The 19825-nt window shown below is 43.4% G+C and overlaps 1 protein-coding gene across 1 annotated transcript in view; it reads right to left on the reverse strand.

Moving 5' to 3' along the window:
- The window catches only part of EFEMP2 (EGF containing fibulin extracellular matrix protein 2), a 77070-nt gene extending 58471 nt beyond the window's left edge, over positions 1-18599 (reverse strand). The window contains exons 1-2 of the mRNA XM_044269972.1: positions 18360-18599; positions 16885-16965 (exon numbers count right to left, since the gene is read on the reverse strand). Of these exons, the coding sequence (XP_044125907.1) occupies positions 16885-16965 (81 nt within the window). The 5' untranslated portion in view covers positions 18360-18599. The remainder of the gene's footprint in view (positions 1-16884; positions 16966-18359) is intronic.
- Positions 18600-19825: the final 1226 nt, after the last annotated feature.

Raw genomic sequence — 19825 nt, forward strand, 5'->3', positions numbered from 1 at the left:
CATGACTCATCATTATCAGCTGGAGCTTTTCAATATAAGATGTTGGCAGATTGACTGGGTCAATTAAAGAAAGTGACCCAGCATTTTGCTAAGAGAATCAGTCATTTATTTATGTTGCCCTTAGTTAGGACACCATAAAACTTGTGACAGGTTCCCTTTAACATAAACAGAAAACCTGTAAAACTATGATAAATAGGTTGGATTTATGTGCAGTTTTTATTGTGTTTTTGTTGCAGTTTTGAAGCAGATTTTCTGTGCACTCAAAAGTGGTGGAATTTTCTGCCAGAAAATCTGCAGGTGCAAATTTTTGCAAAGTTGCAGATTTATAATTGTTGTGTATTTCCTGTATGAGAATTTCTCCATTCAACTCAATGAGAAACTGATTCAGCAGTGGAAAATGCTACAGAAAAATCTGCCACAAAATCCACACAGATTCCTCAAACCCGTTTTCCACAGCAGAATCAATTTCCCATTGAACTGAATAGAGAGATTTTCATACAGGAAATACGTAACAAAACATTATTTAAGCTATGGAACACAACGCTGGGATAGACAATTTTCAGCCCCATAGGATAACATGGAGAGGTCTTGATGTTGCGTGAGTGCACACGGTGCAGATTTGTGTGCAAATATCTACATTAAATCTGCACCAAAACTACACAAAAAACTCCCCAAAATATGTACTACTTATTGCATTTTTTTTATTGTGTTGAAAGGGTTAAATCTGCTCAAGACAAACAAACAAAGGTCTCTTCTTACAACAAGTCAATTTCCACACCTGAGGAAAAGGCAAAGTGCTGGCACTGTATCACATTGCAGTTTTTTCTGCTTAAAAATCCATGCAGAAATAAACGCATGTAATCCTCACCATATGCAGTTATTTTTTACGGGTTGGATACAGACAGGACACTGTGTGTCAGTTCTGTGGCATCCCCAAAAATATGGATTACATCCTATTCTTGTCCACATTACGGACCAGGATAAGACTGATCTATAATGGGCTGGACATTCTGTTCTGCAAAATACGGAACACACATGGCCAGTATCCGTGTTTTGCAAATCTGCAATTTGCAGACCGCAATAACGGCAACAGCCATGTGCATGAGCCCTTTTATATTGACTTGTATGATTGACAGAATAAACTGTGCTTCCGAAGACTTATGTGCTCTACTGGGAAATACAGGGAACCCTGCTGTACTACAACCTGGAATCTGCATTATACCGTACGTTATACCTCCCTCCCCCAAAGCTATAGGGTGGGGTTACACATTATTTCTGCATTACTGCCACTGTACAGTTTTACCACAGTTTTCTTAAATTGTGCTGAAACTGCAGAAAACCACAGCAAAAAATCGACTGTGACAAAAAAATAAAAAATACAACCGCAATGTGCACAACCTGTCATAGACGTTTAACAATAGAGACAAAGACAAAGGTAAATCATTGGTATGTCTCTAAGACAAGGTGAGCAGTCAGTGCACATGAACCTACACATGATATTCCAGCTTCCAGTGAAGGAAGCCAACAAATGGATTATGGCAGCAGAAGAAGAAATTAGGATAACTGTCATTTTTTATTTTATTTGCTAGTTTGTTAGAACTAAGCATGTATACCTGAGTTAGTCTGTCAATGATTGCCAAAATATCTGTAATTATATTATAATAACACCTTTCATTAATGTCTCCTGTCCCTTTCCACTGCTCCCTTAAAAGACCATTGCTAGGGCTCATCTGTCTCCAGCTAGGAAGACAGAGGGGCGGTCCTTCACACTGCATGCCTGCATTAGGCTTCAGAGTGAGGAGGCGTGTCTCTCAGTAATCCAATCTGATTGGCTGTCAGGAAGCTGCTGGCTACAGCAAGTATGTATGTGACCTGAGGGAATACAGTTTTGGCCTCAGAGAACTGGCAGAGGCAGTGGCATGCCCAGTGGCATGCCCGGCGGGTCCTTTCTCTCACCCCCCCCCCCCCTTCCCAATACTTGACCACATACAGTTGCAAGAAAAAGTATGTGAACCCTTTGGAATGATATGGATTTCTGCACAAATTGGTCATAAAATGTGATCTGATCTTCATCTAAGTCACAACAATAGACAATCACAGTCTGCTTAAACTAATAACACACAAAGAATTAAATGTTACCATGTTTTTATTGAACACACCACGAAAACATTCACAGTGCAGGTGGAAAAAGTATGTGAACCCTTGGATTTAATAACTGGTTGAACCTCCTTTGGCAGCAATAACTTCAACCAAATGTTTCCTGTAGTTGCAGATCAGACGTGCACAACGGTCAGGAGTAATTCTTGACCATTTACAGAACTGTTTCAGTTCAGCAATATTCTTGAAATGTCTGGTGTGAATCGCTTTCTTGAGGTCATGCCACAGCATCTCAATCGGGTTGAGGTCAGGACTCTGACTGGGCAACTCCAAAAGGCGTATTTTCTTCTGTTTAAGCCATTCTGTTGTTAATTTACTTCTATGCTTTGGGTCGTTGTCCTGTTGCAGCACCCATCTTCTGTTGAGCTTCAGCTGGTGGACAGATGGCCTTAACTTCTCCTGCAAAATGTCTTGATAAACTTGGAAATTCATTTTTCCTTCGATGATAGCAATCCGTCTACGCCTTGACGCAGCAAAGCAGCCCCAAACCATGATGACCAGACCACCATACTTCACAGTTGGAATGATGTTTTGATGTTGGTGTGCTGTGCCTCTTTTTCTCCACACAGTGTTGTGTGTTTCTTCCAATCAACTCAACTTTGGTTTCATCTGTCCACAGAATATTTTGCCACTGCTGCTGTGGAACATCCAGGTGCTCTTGTGCAAACTGTAAACGTGCAGCAATGTTTTTTTTGGACAGCAGTGGCTTCCTCTGTGGTATCCTCCCATGAAATCTATTCTTGTTTAGTGTTTTACGTATTGTAGATTCTCTAACAGGGATGTTAGCATATGCCAGAGACTTTTGTAATTCTTTAGCTGACACTCTAGGATTCTTCTTCACCTCATTAAGCCGTCTGAGCTGTGCTCTTGCAGTCATCTTTACAGGACGGCCACTCCCAGGGAGAGTAGCAGCAGTGCTGAACTTTCCCCATTTATAGACAATTTGTCTTACTGTGGACTGATGAACAGCAAGGCTTTTGAAGATACTTTTATAACCCTTTCCAGCTTTATGCAAGTCAACAATTCTTAATCGTAGGTCTTCTGAGAGCTTGTTTGTGCGAGGCATCATTTACATCAGGCAATGCTTCTTGTGAAAAGCAAACCCAGAACTGGTGTGTGTTTTTTATAGGGCAAGGCAGCTGTAACCAACACCTCCAATCTCATCTCATTGATTGGACTCCAGTTGGCTGACACCTCACTCCAATTAGCTCTTGGAGATGTCATTAGTCTAGGGGCTTCACATACTTTTTCAACCTACACTGTGAATGTTTACATGGTGTGTTCAATAAAAACATGGTAACATTTAATTCTTTGTGTGTTATTAGTTTAAGCAGACTGTGATTGTCTATTGTTATGACTTAGATGAAAATCAGATCATATTTTATGACCAATTTGTGCAGAAATCCATATCATAGAAACATAGAATGTGTCGGCAGATAAGAACCATTTGGCCCATCTAGTCTGCCCAATATATCTGAATCCTATGAATAGTTCCTGGCCCTATCTTATATGAAGGATAGCCTTATGCCTATCCCATGCATGCTTAAACTCCTTCACTGTATTTGCCGCTACCACTTCTGCAGGAAGGCTATTCCATGCATCCACTACTCTCTCAGTAAAGTAATACTTCCTTATATTACTTTTAAACCTTTGCCCCTCTAATTTAAAACTGTGTCCTCTTGTGGTAGTTTTTCTTCTTTTAAATATGTTTTCTTCTTTTAAATATATCATTCCAAAGGGTTCACATACTTTTTATTGCAACTGTACCTGTACCTGTTTCCTCTTCTCCTCCGTTAGACCTCCATGACAAATTCTTTCAGTCACATCTCGTCTCTACAGAGTTTGTAACACAGACACGTTAGATTTCTAAATTTTTCCATCAACCTCCCCATCCTGGTGTCCCCACAGTGTCATCCTACTGCCACCCCAAATACTGTGCCCGTTGTGCCCCCCAATGACCCCAGTAGACATAATTGGGGTAATTTATCAAACTGGTGTAAAGTAGAACTGGATTTCCAAAAGAGCTGTCAAATATGAAAAGTGAGATCTGACTGGCTGCTATGGGCAACTAAGCCAGTTCTACTTTACACCAGTTTGATAAATTACCCCAAATTTCCCTATAGTGTCCACAGCAGCTATAATGTCCTCTAGAGTGCCCCCAGTAATAATAACACCATATATTGTGCTCCAGGTAATAATCCCTGTATAGTGTCCACAGAAATAATAGAATTGCCCCTACAGTGCCTCCCCAATAGCAAGGCCCCCCACGCTGCCCCCATATAGCAATGTCCCCCACACTGCTCCTATACAGTAATTTTCCCCACACTGCCCCTATAAAGTAATTTCCCCTCACACTGCCCCTGCACAGTAATTTCCCCTCACACTGCCCCCACAGTAATTTCCCCTCACACTGCCCCCACAGTAATTTCCCCCACACTGCCCCTGCACAGTAGTGTCCCCCACACAGTAGTGTCCCCCACACTACCCCCCACACAGTAGTGTCCCCCACACTGGCCCCACACAGTAGTGTCCCCCGCACAGTAGTTTCCCCCACACTGCCCTCCAGACAGTAGTGTCCCCCAAACTGCCCCCACACAGTAGTGTCCCCTACATTGGCCAATTAAGTAATTTCAATCTCCCCCATAATAATTTGCCCCCACACAGTATCCCACCATATTCCCCCCCCCCCCCCCATCCTCCTGTGTGCACCCCCCTCATGTCCCCCAAAGTTGGCACATAAAATAAAAAATTTTGCCCCCACACAGTATCCCACCATATTTTCCCCCACACGTCCTCCTGTGTACACCCCGGCCCCCTCATGTCCCCCAAAGTTGGCACATAAAATAAAAAAGTAAATAAATAAAAAACTAAAAGCTAAATGCTCACCTGCTCTTGATCGTAGAGTCCCGACACTGTGCTGCTGAGTCCCGGCACAGGCACACGTGAAGACGTCATGACGCGTGCCTGCGACTGGATTTCACTATCGCATAGGCCTGAAGCCTATGGTGGTTATCTGCGGCGGGGCAGGGAACTATGCGCTCTGCTCCTGTGCCCAACCGCAGTATGTGGGTGTCAGCGCTTCAGCAATGAGAGCTTCCATCTGTATTGATGGAAGCGCTCATTGCTTCTGGGCCTGCTGGCACCCCCGTGAGAACCGGCACCCGGGGCGGACCGCCACTGGGCAGAGGAGCCATATTGAGAAGATTCTCATAATGTAGGATTCAAAACAGCCATAACTAAGGGGAAAACTCAAGGAAAACAGTAATTTCCCCCACACTGCCCCCAAACAGTAATTTCCCCCACATTGCCCCATATAGTAATTTGACCCCCACATACTAATCCCTCACATAATTGTTGTCCCTCATAGTAATCCCTCCCATAATAATGAATATGGCCAACCAATCTATTTTGGTTCGTTACCCTGCCTCCCCTAAACTTTCTTGCTCACATGCACTAACATCAGAAGTGGTGAGGACGGGGGAAGAAGACATGGCTTCAGGCTGAGAGAACAATGCACTGCTGTTCTAGATTATTTTTCATGGTCTGTATTTATGATATCTGAATAACAAAGACATTTAAGGAGATTGTTAGGCTGAGGTCAGTGTCTGCCGCTGTCCTGCTGTACCAGACAGGTGCAGGCTTCACTCTACTCTCCCTGTGTGTATTGGGACTAGGACTCAGTGAACTTATTTACAACATTGATAGACTTAGGGCTCTTTCACACTTGCGTTCTTTTGTTCCGGCATAGAGTTCCGTCGTCGGGCCTCCATGCTGGAAGAATCCTGATCAGGATTATCCCCATGCATTCTGAATGGAGAGAAATCCGTTCAGGATGCATCAGCATGTCTTCAGTTCAGGACCGGAACATTTTTTGGCCGGAGAAAATACCGCAGCATGCTGCGCTTTTTGCTCCAGCCAAAAATCTTGAACACTTGCCGCAAGGCCGGATCCGGAATTAATGCCCAATTGATCCGGCCTTAAGCTAAACGTCGTTTCGGCGCATTACCGGATCCGACGTTTAGCTTTTTCAGAGTGGTTACCATGGCTGCCAGGACGCTAAAGTCCTGGCAGCCATGGTAAAGTGTAGTGGGGAGCGGGGGAGCAGTATACTTACCGTGCGTGCGGCTCCCGGGGCGCTCCAGAGTGACGTCAGGGCGCCCCACACGCATGGATGACGTGATCGCATGGACACGTCATCCATGCGCATGGGGCGCTCTGACTTCACTCTGGAGCGCCCCGGGAGCCGCACGGATGGTAAGTATGCTGCTCCCCCGCTCCCCACTACTGCTATGGCAACCAGGACTTTAATAGCGTCCTGGGTGCCATAGTAACACTGAACGCATTTTGAAGATGGATCCGTCTTCAAATGCTTTCAGTTCACTTGCGTTTTTCCAGGTCCGGCGTGTAATTCCGGCAAATGGAGTACACGATGGATCTGGACAACGCAAGTGTGAATGAGGCCTTAGGCTTGGTCTACACGACGACATGTGTCGCACGACAGATAGGGCACAACTACACTGCAACATTTGTTGCGTGACATTGGTGCAACAATTTTTATAATGATAGTCTATGGTGTCGCAATGCGATATGCTGCGAATGCGATGTGACAGTCGCAAAAAAATCCATCTCGTCGCAGCATGTCGCAGTGCGACACCAAAATGTTGCGCGACAAATGTCGTCATATAGACCTAGCCTTAATCCTTTCCTCTTGCTCTCTGTCCAGCTGCTAATCAGCTACCCTATTTAGCTGGGCTGTGGAACTACCTCCATGCCTGAGCTTTAAGGTTTTCTAGCCTTTAGTAAACCAGCGAAGGTGTGGTCTGACTATTCCTGTACTGTACCTTGCTGCCCTCCTCAACCGTGGAACTGCTACCTGGAATACGCACATGCTCAGCCTGCTCTGATCTTGGACTGTGCTCAGACTATGCCTTTTGCCTGAGTCCTTGGTACTTTGCACCAGTATCTCCGACCCCCATGGGTCAACAGCTAGCTACACCAGGACTACTCCAGGAGGTAGTAGGGTTGAGCGATATACACCGGTATACATCCACGATATACCGCAATATTAAAACACGGCGATATCACAGTTTCCGAAAAACCGCTGTATTTAATGACGTCATAGGAGTGGTCGCATGTGTGCTGACCTACTTCTAAAATGTCCGATTCCACCTGCTTATGTTCCCCGGCCACTGGCCTCTCCCTCCTGCATTACTACAAGTACGCGGAGGGCTGAACCTGGCTGCAGGGACGAGCAGGTTTTTTTTTTTTTTCTTCACTTTATATAAACCAGTGCTCCTGAGCAAGAAAATGGCTGTGCTGTGCTGTGCGGCCTGTGTCTTCTAGTGAAGTGACCACCTCACCAGTGTTGTGTGTGTCACAGTGTGTGTCTGCAGATACACTGCCACCGAGCTGAGCCTGCAAAAAGCACTGTGTTGTGTGGCAGTTAGGAGTGGTGCAGACAGTCACAGTGGCACTGTGGTGTGTGGCTGTTAGGAGTGGTTCAGACAGTTACAGTGGCACTGTGGCAGAACAGTGTACAGGCAAGAGGCAGCAGACTAGACAGACTAGAGAGGTCGTTTTTCAGTTAAGGGCCTTGCTGCATTGTATTTTCAATGGGGGGGAGGGGGCGGGTGTTGAGGAGTCACAAGGCTGCTGCCAGCCAGTGCCAGGGCAGAAATTTACAAGGGGCCCAAATATGGATAGGAAAGACATATTGCAACACATTTTACGGGGAAAACCCTTAAATTTGTACGAGAATATGAAACCCTTAAACTTGTACGAGAATATGAAAAGACAGCAAGAAAACTGACTGGCAGACTATAGAAACCACCTGCGTTTCAACCTAAGATGCCGAAAACAGGGGCTGGTACCATGCATCGTGTATTTATGGACTTCCTAAGATACATAAGGGTGGGACCCCTCTCAGGCCAATTGTCAGCAGCATCAACTCTGTGACCTACAATGTGGCAAAATACTTAGCCAGAATCCTAGCGCCCTTGGTTGGAAACACACAACATCACATACAGAACTCTCAGGATTTCACCACCAAAATCCAGAACTTGGTATTGGGCACAGAAGAAACACTGGTCTCCTATGATGTTACATCCCTCTTCACCTACATACCCACTACAGAGGCAATTGAAACAGTCAGGAAACAGTTGCTACTAGAGAACACCTTAGGCTGCAGAACAGAACTTAGCCCAGACCAAGTGCCTTACTGGACCTTTGTCTGAGTACCACCTACTTCAAGTATAAGGACAAGTTCTACAAGCAAAAACATGGCTGTGCTATGGGATCGCCAGTCTCACCTATTGTAGCGAACCTGTATATGGAGGAAGTAGAAAGAAAAGCCCTGACCACTTTCAAGGGAATTACACCAAGTCATTGGTTCAGATATGTGGATGACACTTGGGTTAAAATTCATAAACAAGAGTTACAGGCTTTTACCGACCACATCAACTCAGTGGATCATAACATCAATTTCACACGGGAAGATATGCAGAACAACAAACTGGTGTTTCTGGACTGAACAGTGGAAGAGGGAAGGAAGCTGGGAATAGAGGTCTATTGAAAACCAACACACACAGACCAGTACCTGCTATTTGATTCCCACCATCCTCTCTAGACCACAAACTGGGAGTCATCCAGACTCTACACCACTGGGCAGAGAAAATCCCCACCAGCACAGAGGCCAAGGCGAAGGAATTCAAACACCTCAGAGAGGTACTTAAAACTTGTGGGTATCCAGTTTGGGCCTTTGTCAAAACAGAAGGAAGGAGAAGAAAGAGCACCAAGACTACCAGTGAGGGCGAGAAGCATGACAGACGCAAGAATATGGTTATACCATACGTAGCTGGGGTGTCTGAGAAACTCAAAAGGATTTTTAATAAGCATCACATCGCTGTCTGCTTTAAACCCAGCAACACACTGAGGCAACAACTGGTTCACCCCAAAGACCCAACGCCTAAACATAAGATGGACAACATCTTTACTCACCTAGGCTGCAAAAAAGTGTCACACGTGGTATCGCCGTACTCAGGAGAAGTAGGGCAATGTGTTTTCGGGTGTATTTTTACATATACCCATGCTGGGTGAGAGAAATATCTCAGTAAATTGACAACTTTGTATAATTATTTTTTTTAAGTTGTCATTTACAGAGATATTTCTCACACACAGTATAGGTATATGTAAAAATACACCCCAAAACACATTGCCCTACTTCTCCTGAGTACAGCGATACCACATGTGTGACACTTTTTTGCAGCCTAGGTGTGCAAAGGGGCCCAAATTCCAATGAGTACCTTTTAGGAGGGCATTTTTAGGCATTTGGATTCCAGACTTCTTCTCACGCTTTAGGGCTCCTAAAATACCAGGGCAGCATAAATACCCCACATGTGACCCCATTTTGGAAAGAATACACCACAAGGTATTCCGTGAGGGGCATGGCGAGTTCCTCGAATTTTTTTTTGCCACGAGTTAGCGGAAATGATTTTGTAAGAGAAAAAAAATAATTCCGCTAACTTGTGCCAAAAAAAAAATATTCTAGGAACTCGGCATGCCCCTCACGGAATACCTTGGGGTGTCTGCTTTCCAAAATGGGGTCACTTATGGGGTATTTATACTGCCCTGGCATTTTAGGGGCCCTAAAGCGTGAGAAGAAGTCTGGAATAAAAATGTCTACAAAATTTTACGCATTTGGATTCCGTGAGGGGTATGGTGAGTTCATGTGAGATTTTATTTTTTGTCACAAGTTAGTGGAATATGAGACTTTGTAAGAAAAAAAAAATATATATATAAATTCCGCTAACTTGTGCCAAAAAAAAATCTTCTATGAACTCAAAAGTGATCTTTATAGCGCCACAGCGATTTTACTGTGTTTTTGCAGTGATCAGAAGAAAAAAAAATCTGTCACTGCGGCGGGGCACACTGAACACAAGTGTGCGCACAAGATCAGGCCTACTCGGGCAAACACTGCGTTTCTTGTAGAGCCTATGGAACATGTCCTTTTCTTGTCCGCAATTGCGGACAAGAAAAGGCATTTTCTATATAGTCCTGGCAATGTGCGGATCCGCAAAATGCTGAAAGCACATTGCCGGTGTCCGTGTTTTGCGGATCTGTGGATCCATGGATCCGCGGACCCGCAAAACAGATACGGACGTCTGAATGGAGCCTTATCAATGACAGGGTGGGGATCAGGGGCTAATAAGTGACAGGGGGGGTGTAGTGTAGTGTAGTGTGGTGCTTGGTGCTACTTATTACAGAGCTGCCTGTGTCCTCTGGTGGTCGATCCAAGCAAAAGGGACCACCAGAGGACCAGGTAGCAGGTATATCAGACACTGTTAACAAAACAGCGTCTGATATACCTTTCAAGGGTTAAAAAAATCGCATCTACAGCCTGCCAGAGAATGATCGCCACTGGCACGCTGTAGATCCACTTGTTTACCGTCCGATCCTGTGTGCGCATGCCTCACGCGAGATGACGCGCCGGCACGTCCAGGAGGAACAACAGGGCCGCAGCCAGGACATAATCCTGCGTGCGGCAGTCCTGAGAAGGTTAAGTGTTGCGTTTGTTATATTCCCTGTTGTTTGTATCTGGGCCTGAGGCAGAGACTTCCTTTCGTCCATCTGCAAATAGTGGCAGTGCCGAGAGAAGGGCGCTCATAGGGTGAGTATGTAAAAAAAACCACTATATCCACAATGGTGGGAAATGGTTTGCTCACCTATTTGGGTTGCACCAAATTGGGCGCAACCACAATGTAGGCCTAGTGGAAACGGTTAATGGTTGGTGCAGCCTGAACTCGTCCAATCACCTTGGGCGGTGGCCACACCACCAATCAGGTACACAGTAGAAATAAAAAAAACACCGGACCATAGGAGTCGAGCTTGTGGAGAGGGCACACATTCACAACCAGTTGTTTAACACATTTTTATTTATTCAATGACCATGCATTTCGGGGTACCGCTGACCCCTTTATTAAGTCTGCTTGGAATGGGTTGTCTTTGGTCCTAACCTTTTTCCAGGGCATTATAGGGAATAAAGGGTCTAGGTATCCTGCATATGAATATTCCTACCTTCAAGGTCTATTCATATTGATAGGTAGTTAGGGCCCGGATCAGGGTTGTTTAGGAGATGTCCTGTTCCTTCCCTAGTTTCCAGGCCCAGTTACTGTTCCCCTTCCCTCCTGTGTTCAGTGTGGAAGATTTCCCCCACACTGATCGTGACAATGAGGTGACAACCTACCTATATCTTTGGAGCTATGGATGTAAACTGTGCTACTTAGGATTGACATTTGTTTCAATAAATGTTAGGTAGAAAACAGTTATGAAAATATGGAACATAATGCAGACAGCATTGGAATGGTGTAAGCTGATTCATGTCTCAAATAAAATGTTGGAAATAGTCTTTACTTTTTACTAGGACATCAGTATAATTTTACATGGCAAAAATGATGTTGTGTTCTCACAACCCTTATCTCATGGCCACCTAAAGTTCAGTTATGGAAAGAATAACAGGGAGGACTGGGGTGCAGAGTGACAAACCAGGACAATAGACTGGAAATACAATAAATATGGCTCTGTTGTATAATGGTCATTGCTGTAAAATATGTATTTATTCCAAAACATGACGCATTAACATCCAGGGTACACCCAGATGGGAACCCACTGACACATACATTCTACAAAATATCCTGGCAGGCCCTAATGATCAGACAGTTATCACATTTCCAATAGATATGTCATAAATGTTTGAGTGAGAAACTGCTTTTTAAAGTATAACTGTCATATATTATTTTTTTATTTTGAGTATTGGATTGTGGTGATTAATATCTCCTTGGTGGCCCTATTTATACTTTTCACTGTGTATTCAATTACCCCTTAATTCCACAGTTTTTCTCCCTGTACTGCCTACTTTTACCTCTGCTTAAAATAGGGTTGCTAGGCATGGTCCGTCTATGTGTTGAAGGACGGAGGACACAGAAGCATGCTGCGTGCAAGGTCATATTACTGACAGCCAGGGGCTGTAAGTAAATGATTAAAGCCAGGTCCTCCCCAGCAGCTGATACCAGTGCCTGGGCTGTGTGCACTTCTCCATGTCCCTGCGCTTGGCAGACGCTCCCTCACTCAGCAGACTGGGACAATGCAGAGCTGAAGCAGCGCAGACCAGGGAAGGGAGATCTGCCGTCTGCTCAGTGTATAAATGACAGCAACATGTGGTAAGAGGACCCCTTTGTGCTGCAGGAGATTAACCCTTTAGGGGGGAGGGCTCTGGTTACTGACACTTTTGGGGGGCTATTGTTACTGGCTAGTGAGGGCAGGGGGGATTAGCCTCAGGGTGAGGGCAGTGGCGGCCATCTTAACTGAATAGTGAAATTGCAGTTTTATGCAGACTGGTTGCTAAGGGCTGAATCTTATTAAATATGGGGTAAGTCAGTCTAATAGTAACTGATTCTGGAATATCATGTTATTAGTAACTACATATATGAAAATTGAAATTAGGGTCTAAGTGTGACAGTTATCCTTTAAATCTGGAAACAGGAAAGGAGTAGCATCCAATTAACTTCTCCGCCATATTCTGCGGTGCAGGTCACTGATTGTCCCTAAGACAGTTACTAATTTTATGCAAAGCTAATATACCGAACGGAGCACCGTTTATCAGTGCTCAGCATTCCCTTGCAGGACTGACATTCTGAGTTTAAGGCCGAATGCACACATATTACTGTACTGTGGCGGCAGCAGGGAGCGCACGGCGTCATAGCAACCAATGGCGCTGTGCGCTCCTGCTCTCAGCAGGAATCCAAGCCGCGGTTCCACGGACCGCTCACGGCCGTGAAAAACGTCTGTGTGTATTCGGCCTAAGGGTACAGCTACACAGTGACATATGTCATGCGACATTTCAAGTAATGATTGTCAATTGTGTGTATCTTCTTCTTAGTAAAGGAGGCACTATAAAATATAAGTCCCAGTTCTAAGGATTTTGGGCCTTTTTTTGGATCTGATGAGGTTTTAAGACTAAAAGTCTTCAGTTGTCATCTGTGTGGAGCGGTTTTCCAGTGAATGACGCAAACTAGGTTTATTACCGTCTACTTGCTTAGGCTACTTTCACACTAGCGTTCGTCGGTCCGCTCGTGAGCTCCGTTTGAAGGAGCTCACGAGCGGACCCGAACGCAGCCGTCCAGCACTGATGCAGTCTGAATGGAGCGGATCCGCTCAGACTGCATCAGTCTGGCGGCGTTCAGCCTCCGCTCCGCTCGCCTCCGCACGGACAGGCGGACAGCTGAACGCTGCTTGCAGCGTTCGGGTGTCCGCCTCGCCGTGCGGAGGCGTGCGGATCCGTGCGGATCCGTCCAGACTTACAATGTAAGTCAATGGGGACGGATCCGTTTGAAGATGCCACAATATGGCTCAATCTTCAGGCGGATCCGTCCCCCATTGACTTTACATTGAAAGTCTGGACGGATCCGTACGAGGCTATTTTCACACTTAGCTTTTATATGCTAAAATAATGCAGACGGATCCGTTCTGAACGGAGCCTCCGTCTGCATTATTATGATCGGATCCGTTCAGAACGGATCCGATCGAACGCTAGTGTGAAAGTAGCCTTACTTGTCTTTTACTAAACAGGACAATGTAAGCATCTCTTCACTGCCGGTCATTGAGGTATAGTCACTTGAGTCAGAAGTTCTGGATGCGGCACATAACTGAAACAAATTGAGCCGAAGAGATTCAATTGACTATAATGGGAACCATTTGGTTTGCTTTCAGGTGTCCATTTTTTTAATTTTTTTTTAAGTCCTATATAAAACCCAGCCAGCAGTCTCAGCTGAGGGTGGTTTATCCTGCATCTGACAGAGAAGCTGGGGAGGCTCTGTGAATTTGTGCCATGCTAAAGGGCTGAGAGCCACATGCTGGGAAGCAGGCCCCTAATGCCTGCTGTGGACTGCGGGTGGAAAACTGCTAACCAGGTGACGATTTTGTTTTATGGACATTGCATGGTGTGAACAAACACCAAGACTGTGAACAGTCATTTTGTTTTTCCTTATGTGTGAATAAACACCGAACTGTTTAAGTTAAAGACTTTGTGATTGCCTCTATACTGCGTCCGCTAGCCTGTCTACCAGAGAAAAACCCCACAGCACTTAATTTTGCACAAGATTTTCTAACATGTTAAACACCTTTTAAAGTAAACTTGTTGTTTTGAAAAATCGAGTGGTCTTACAAACTGTGGATACTGGTCACCAGATACAGACACGCACGTATACTCATGACATGAAATAGACAAGCAGTTTTTCTACAAGAATCAGTCCAGAAGCCCAGTACTCCACCAGGTCTATGTGTTTACTGACTACACCGGAAACACACGATTACAAGTAACAACCCACAGTAGAAACAAGCAGTAATTCACAAGAACTGCCTGTAACTTTTATATAGGCTCTATGATAGCACACATCCAAGTTTTAAAAGGGAAAACTAATCTGCCATTTTTATATTCTGAATTTTTCAAAAATAGCACTAGTTTCAGCAATGCAAGGACTCTTTACCTCTCAGATTCAGTCTTGATCATATGATTGGGGAAGATCTAATCTCTAGCTACCATAACTTTGTGCTCATTAAGCATTAATTTATTGTTTTTGCTAGGATTGAATACTTTCATATATTTACTAAGGCTACTTTCACATAATGGATCTGTAAAAACTGATCCGTTACAATAATACAACCGCATGCATCCGTCATGAATGGATCCATTTGTATTATCTGTAACATAGCCAGGATGGGTCCATCATGAACTCCATTGAAAGTCAATGGGAGACGGATCCGTTTTCTATTGTGCCAGATTGTGTCATAGAAAACTGATCCGTCCCCATTGACTTACATTGTGTGCCAGAACAGATCCGTTTCGCTCAGTTTCATCAAGCGTTTTGGTGTCCGCCTCCAGAGCGGAATGGAGACTGAACGGAACGAAAAAACGGCAGCATTCTGAGCAGATTCTTTTCCATTCAGAATGCATTAGGGCAAAACTGATCCATTTTGGACCGCTTGTGAGAGCCTATGAGGGATCTCCTAAACGGAAAGCCAAAACAAGAGTGTGAAAGTAGCCTTAGTACAGTGGCGTTTGAAGGGCCATAAAGCTTCTGCCACAGTAATGATGGCAACATAGGGGCACATTTATTAAGATCTGCATTTTAGAGCAGGCTTCTTCATAACTTTGGCGCATCCAGCGCCAGTTTCAAATGTAAGTCTACTTTCACACTCACGTTTTGTGTGGATCCGTCATGGATGGATCCGTTCAGATAATACAACCGTCATCCATTGAGAAAGAATCCGTTTGTATTATCTTTAACATAGCCAAGACGGATCCGTCTTGAACACCATTGAAAGTAAATGGGGGACGGATCCATTTTCTATTGTGCCAGATTTCGTCAGTGAAAACGGATCCGTCCCCATTGACTTACATTGTGTGTCAGGACGGATCCGTTTGGCTCAGTTTCATCAGACGGACGCAGCAGCGTTTCGGTGTCAGTCTCCAAAGCGGAATGGAGACGGAACAGAGGCAAACTGAGGCATTCTGAGCGGATCCTTATCCATTCAGAATGCATTAGGGCAAAACTGATCCGTTTTTGAGCACTTGTGAGAGCCCTAAGACAGATTCCTCGCTGGCTTACATTTAGACCATTTTCTACACAAAACAGGCCTGTCCCTTTCCCCGCTCACGCCACACCCACTTATTTAGATCTTTATCACTTATTTACAGGTGAAACTTGAAAAATTAGAATATCGTGCAAAAGTCCATTTATTTCAGTAATGCAAGTTAAAAGGAATTGCATTAATGCAGCTTAAAATTAGAATTTTGTCACACTAGTCAGCTAATTAATCCATACCCCCTGAGCAAAGGGTACCGGAGATTCTGACTTTGTGGTTTTATAAGCTGTAAGCCAGAATCATCCAAATTATAACAAATAGAGGAATGAAATATCTCGCTTTGCATGTAATGAGTCTATCTCATATGTTAGTTTCACCTTTTAAGTTGCATTACTGAAATAAATGAACTTTGCACAATATTCTAATTTTTAGCGTTTCACCTGTAGATTTAGACCTGGCGTGAGCGGGGAGAAGTTGCAGATTGCTGCTGAAATACACCTAATTTAGGTATATTTCAGAATGATAAATGACCCTATAGTGTTCATTATGGAGCACAAAGTGTACATGCATGCTGGCTCTATGCCATGATTTTCGATAGTTATACTGAATTATATGTACACATTTCTGGATGGTCAACATCTTATGATTTGGGGGATTCTCTCCTTGTACAGTAGATAGCATGATAGCACCTAATCAGTGTGAGGAGTCTTATAGATCAGGCAATGCTCCTTTGGAATTCATCTTATGAATAACCTGTTTTATTGTGTTTCAAAGTATACATTTAATTTCACAACTACTCATGACCCGAGCACTCTTAGCTATATTGGGTGTGTGAATATTTTTGGCCTATGCTGGACCAACAGAACTTCTTCACCCTCACTGATGCATTTTGTTTTCATAGTCATGCAAAGACTACAGATGTGTATGTTATTGGTGTATCTGTATACAGTAAGTAGATACAGGTAATTCCTAAAGAAATAGGGGCATTCTGAAACCCCTGACTTGATTAGCAAGAACTGACCTTTACTGTGATTTTAATTTTCATTATTGTACAACTTTATTAAATATGTATATATGACGGCAGATTACCGCAAAGGTGTTCGCCTCCTCATTTTCTTGTTGGATGCTAGGAACCAGAAGGACACAGAGCAGTATGAAGAAATACATCATCTGTAAGAACCAGAAAAAGAAGATGAAAATTAACGAGAGAAGCATTCCTGAATACAACCATGCTCATCTACATCTATATATTTATATATATATCTTAATATAGTGGATGTTTCTTCTTCTACAAGCTAAAGAGTGGAGATTTATCAAAGCCCAGCATTTTATGGAAGTATTTGAAATCTCCTGTGCTGCCGAAAGATGCCTCTAAATTAGGAGCAACCTCTGGCAGTCCTCATGCCAGAATGAAATATACGGTAGCTCGGAGCTGCCATGGATTTCTGTTTACATTTGCTCCAGAAAACTGTTGAAAATGAAGATAAATACTTTGGGCCCCATCCCATCCTTGTCCCCCTTTGGGAAAGTGGTGAGGGTGGCGCAAAAATGACACTTGCAACAAAATTTAAAAAATTGCTGACATAAGGTTTGCACCTTTTTAATGCAAAGAAAAAGTGGTGCATTGAGATACATCTGCCCCTGGAAATATATGAAGTTGCTGTGGGAAACTGACTTGATCTGAAACCCTCTGCTATTTATATGTGAGCACTTTCTGTACAGTAGCTCAAATCTAAGCATACTTTCAGTCTACAAATCTGTTGGGGCTCTCATTGAAGAAAATAAACTTTTTTAAAACAATGTCTTCAATACAGCGATGGACAGTGGGCATCCAAGACAATTCCTACTGATAAGACTGTGGTCACTTGCCAAGAATTTCAATGTCTTGTTAGACATCTGATACTTCACCAGTTATGAAACTGGACCAACACATGCACTATGTTCAGTTTTATGGAGATTTCACACTGAAGACTCTATTATGGCTTACCCTTATGTAGGAAGGCAATTTATCGGGCAATAACCCATATATAGTATGCATTAGGAGCCTCAGTTCATCCATATGTGGATAGTTTGACCTAGTCAACTTTTAGCGACACTGCCTGATATATACATCAAAACAAACTGCTTTGAGACTGAGCATCCTCTGCTAGATGACACAAATTTAATTTTACACAATAGTCAGGTTCTAGATACTTTAAGTATATGATATTGGGAAATTACTATGAAATTCTTAAAAGTGGTTTTAAGACTAGATGAGCTGAATCAAGTGTTTCCATTGCATTTACTTTACTTATTCTGGTATATTTTAATCTCAGTTATTCCAGGTATAATTCAGTTTATACACTGTTTTTCACTGGAGATATAACTGGAGTTATCACAGAAGGTATCAGAGACTTTCTGCTAAAAGTGAAGTCTAGTTTACTAACTCTAAGAGCAAGCTGCTAAGATAGATACTGTATATTGCATGAGTTGATCTGCTGGAGAAGTCAAAACAGATATAATGTATTATATGGGAAGAGCAGGAATATGTACATAGATGTAGACAGAGAAACATGCGTACTTACAGTTCTTTATGATGAATGAAAGCAGCCGGTTCACTTTCTTGCACACTTTTTCCTTCTCTCCTGTATACCGACACTCCCCCCTCTTCAGTCTTCTCCACTAAATGTCTCCCTTGTTCACGTCCTCTTTGTGCGCCAGTCTCCCCTCCTTCTCTAACACTATGCCAGGAGTTGTCTCCTTCTGCTCTAACTTCTTACATCTAGTGAGCAAGTTCCACCCTGTGTGTTTAAGCTCTCACAGTTTCTATCTGTTTCTCTTTTTCTCCCTCTCTCCAAATTCCTGAATTTCTGCCAATCCCTCCCTGCTTTCCAGTAACCCCCCCCCCCACACCTGGTTTTACTTAAACACAGACACATAGCTCTTTTATGTCCAGCTGTTCGCCCCCATCTGGGTCCCCACCTCTTACACACCCCTAGAGACCTGTGTCACAACTTCTTCCCCTAGAGACTCCACGACTCCTAATTTTTGTTCCTTACATAGACACACTCATAAGCTGTAGCCTCTGCGTTTACCAAATTCTATGCTCATCCTCCCTCCCACACATTACCACCACCACTAAACTAGTGTTACACACACCAGTCACCTTTCACCTAGCTGCGCAAATAAAAGTTGTCCTGTAAGAGACCCAAAAATCTAAAGCTTAAGACCTTCCATTGGTCTTGCATTATACATAACTATCACAATCTGTATAACTTACAAATACAGATTTACATGACACCTATAGTGCCACTGTGTTCTTCTTAAAGGGCCAAAGCATGCTAGACCCTGTCTGTCACACATGACAATAGTTATATCAGTGGATTTCTCTTTGATTTAATTTCTGGGAGCATTTAAGATAAACTTCCAGTCAGCTTTCTCATTTTCTGTGTCTCACAGATGTATCTTATGAGACAGGCCCTTAGGCTCTGTATATATGGAGTAGGTCCCACTGGATATGAATTTGATTTCCTGCCCTTCCCTGGGGCAATTTTAGATGCACATGTTAACCACATATGCTCATAGATCGCTTTAGCTATTTCTCAGCCTTGCTTTGAATATTTCCAACAGGTCGATTTTTCATAGTTGGGAAGAAGGAATCTAAAATTATAACCAATAAAATTGAATTGGATAGTATCCATGTTGAAAAGTTAATTCATTTAACACGTGTTGCACTCATTCAGAATTAGCCTACGTATTTTGATTACTTTAACATAGATTGTATATATCTCCTGCTTTCTGTCGGCAAATTTGCGTTGCATAAATGCATACCCAAAGCCTACGGCTAAGCATCAGAAATAAATTGAATTTTTATGTGTGTGGAGATGAAAGTACCATATCAGATATTTATTTTTTTTGCCATTGTTCCTGTCCAGTTTTTATTACACATTCCCTTTCTTTTTTTTGCTGTTCGAAGATTGGGTTAAATGCACTCTTCAGATATCTGCCCCCTCTTCTTTTTTTTTTGTATAATTGTCTTTTCATTAAAGTA

This window comes from Bufo gargarizans, chromosome 10 (assembly GCF_014858855.1).
Source record: "Bufo gargarizans isolate SCDJY-AF-19 chromosome 10, ASM1485885v1, whole genome shotgun sequence".
Lineage (NCBI taxonomy): Eukaryota > Metazoa > Chordata > Amphibia > Anura > Bufonidae > Bufo > Bufo gargarizans.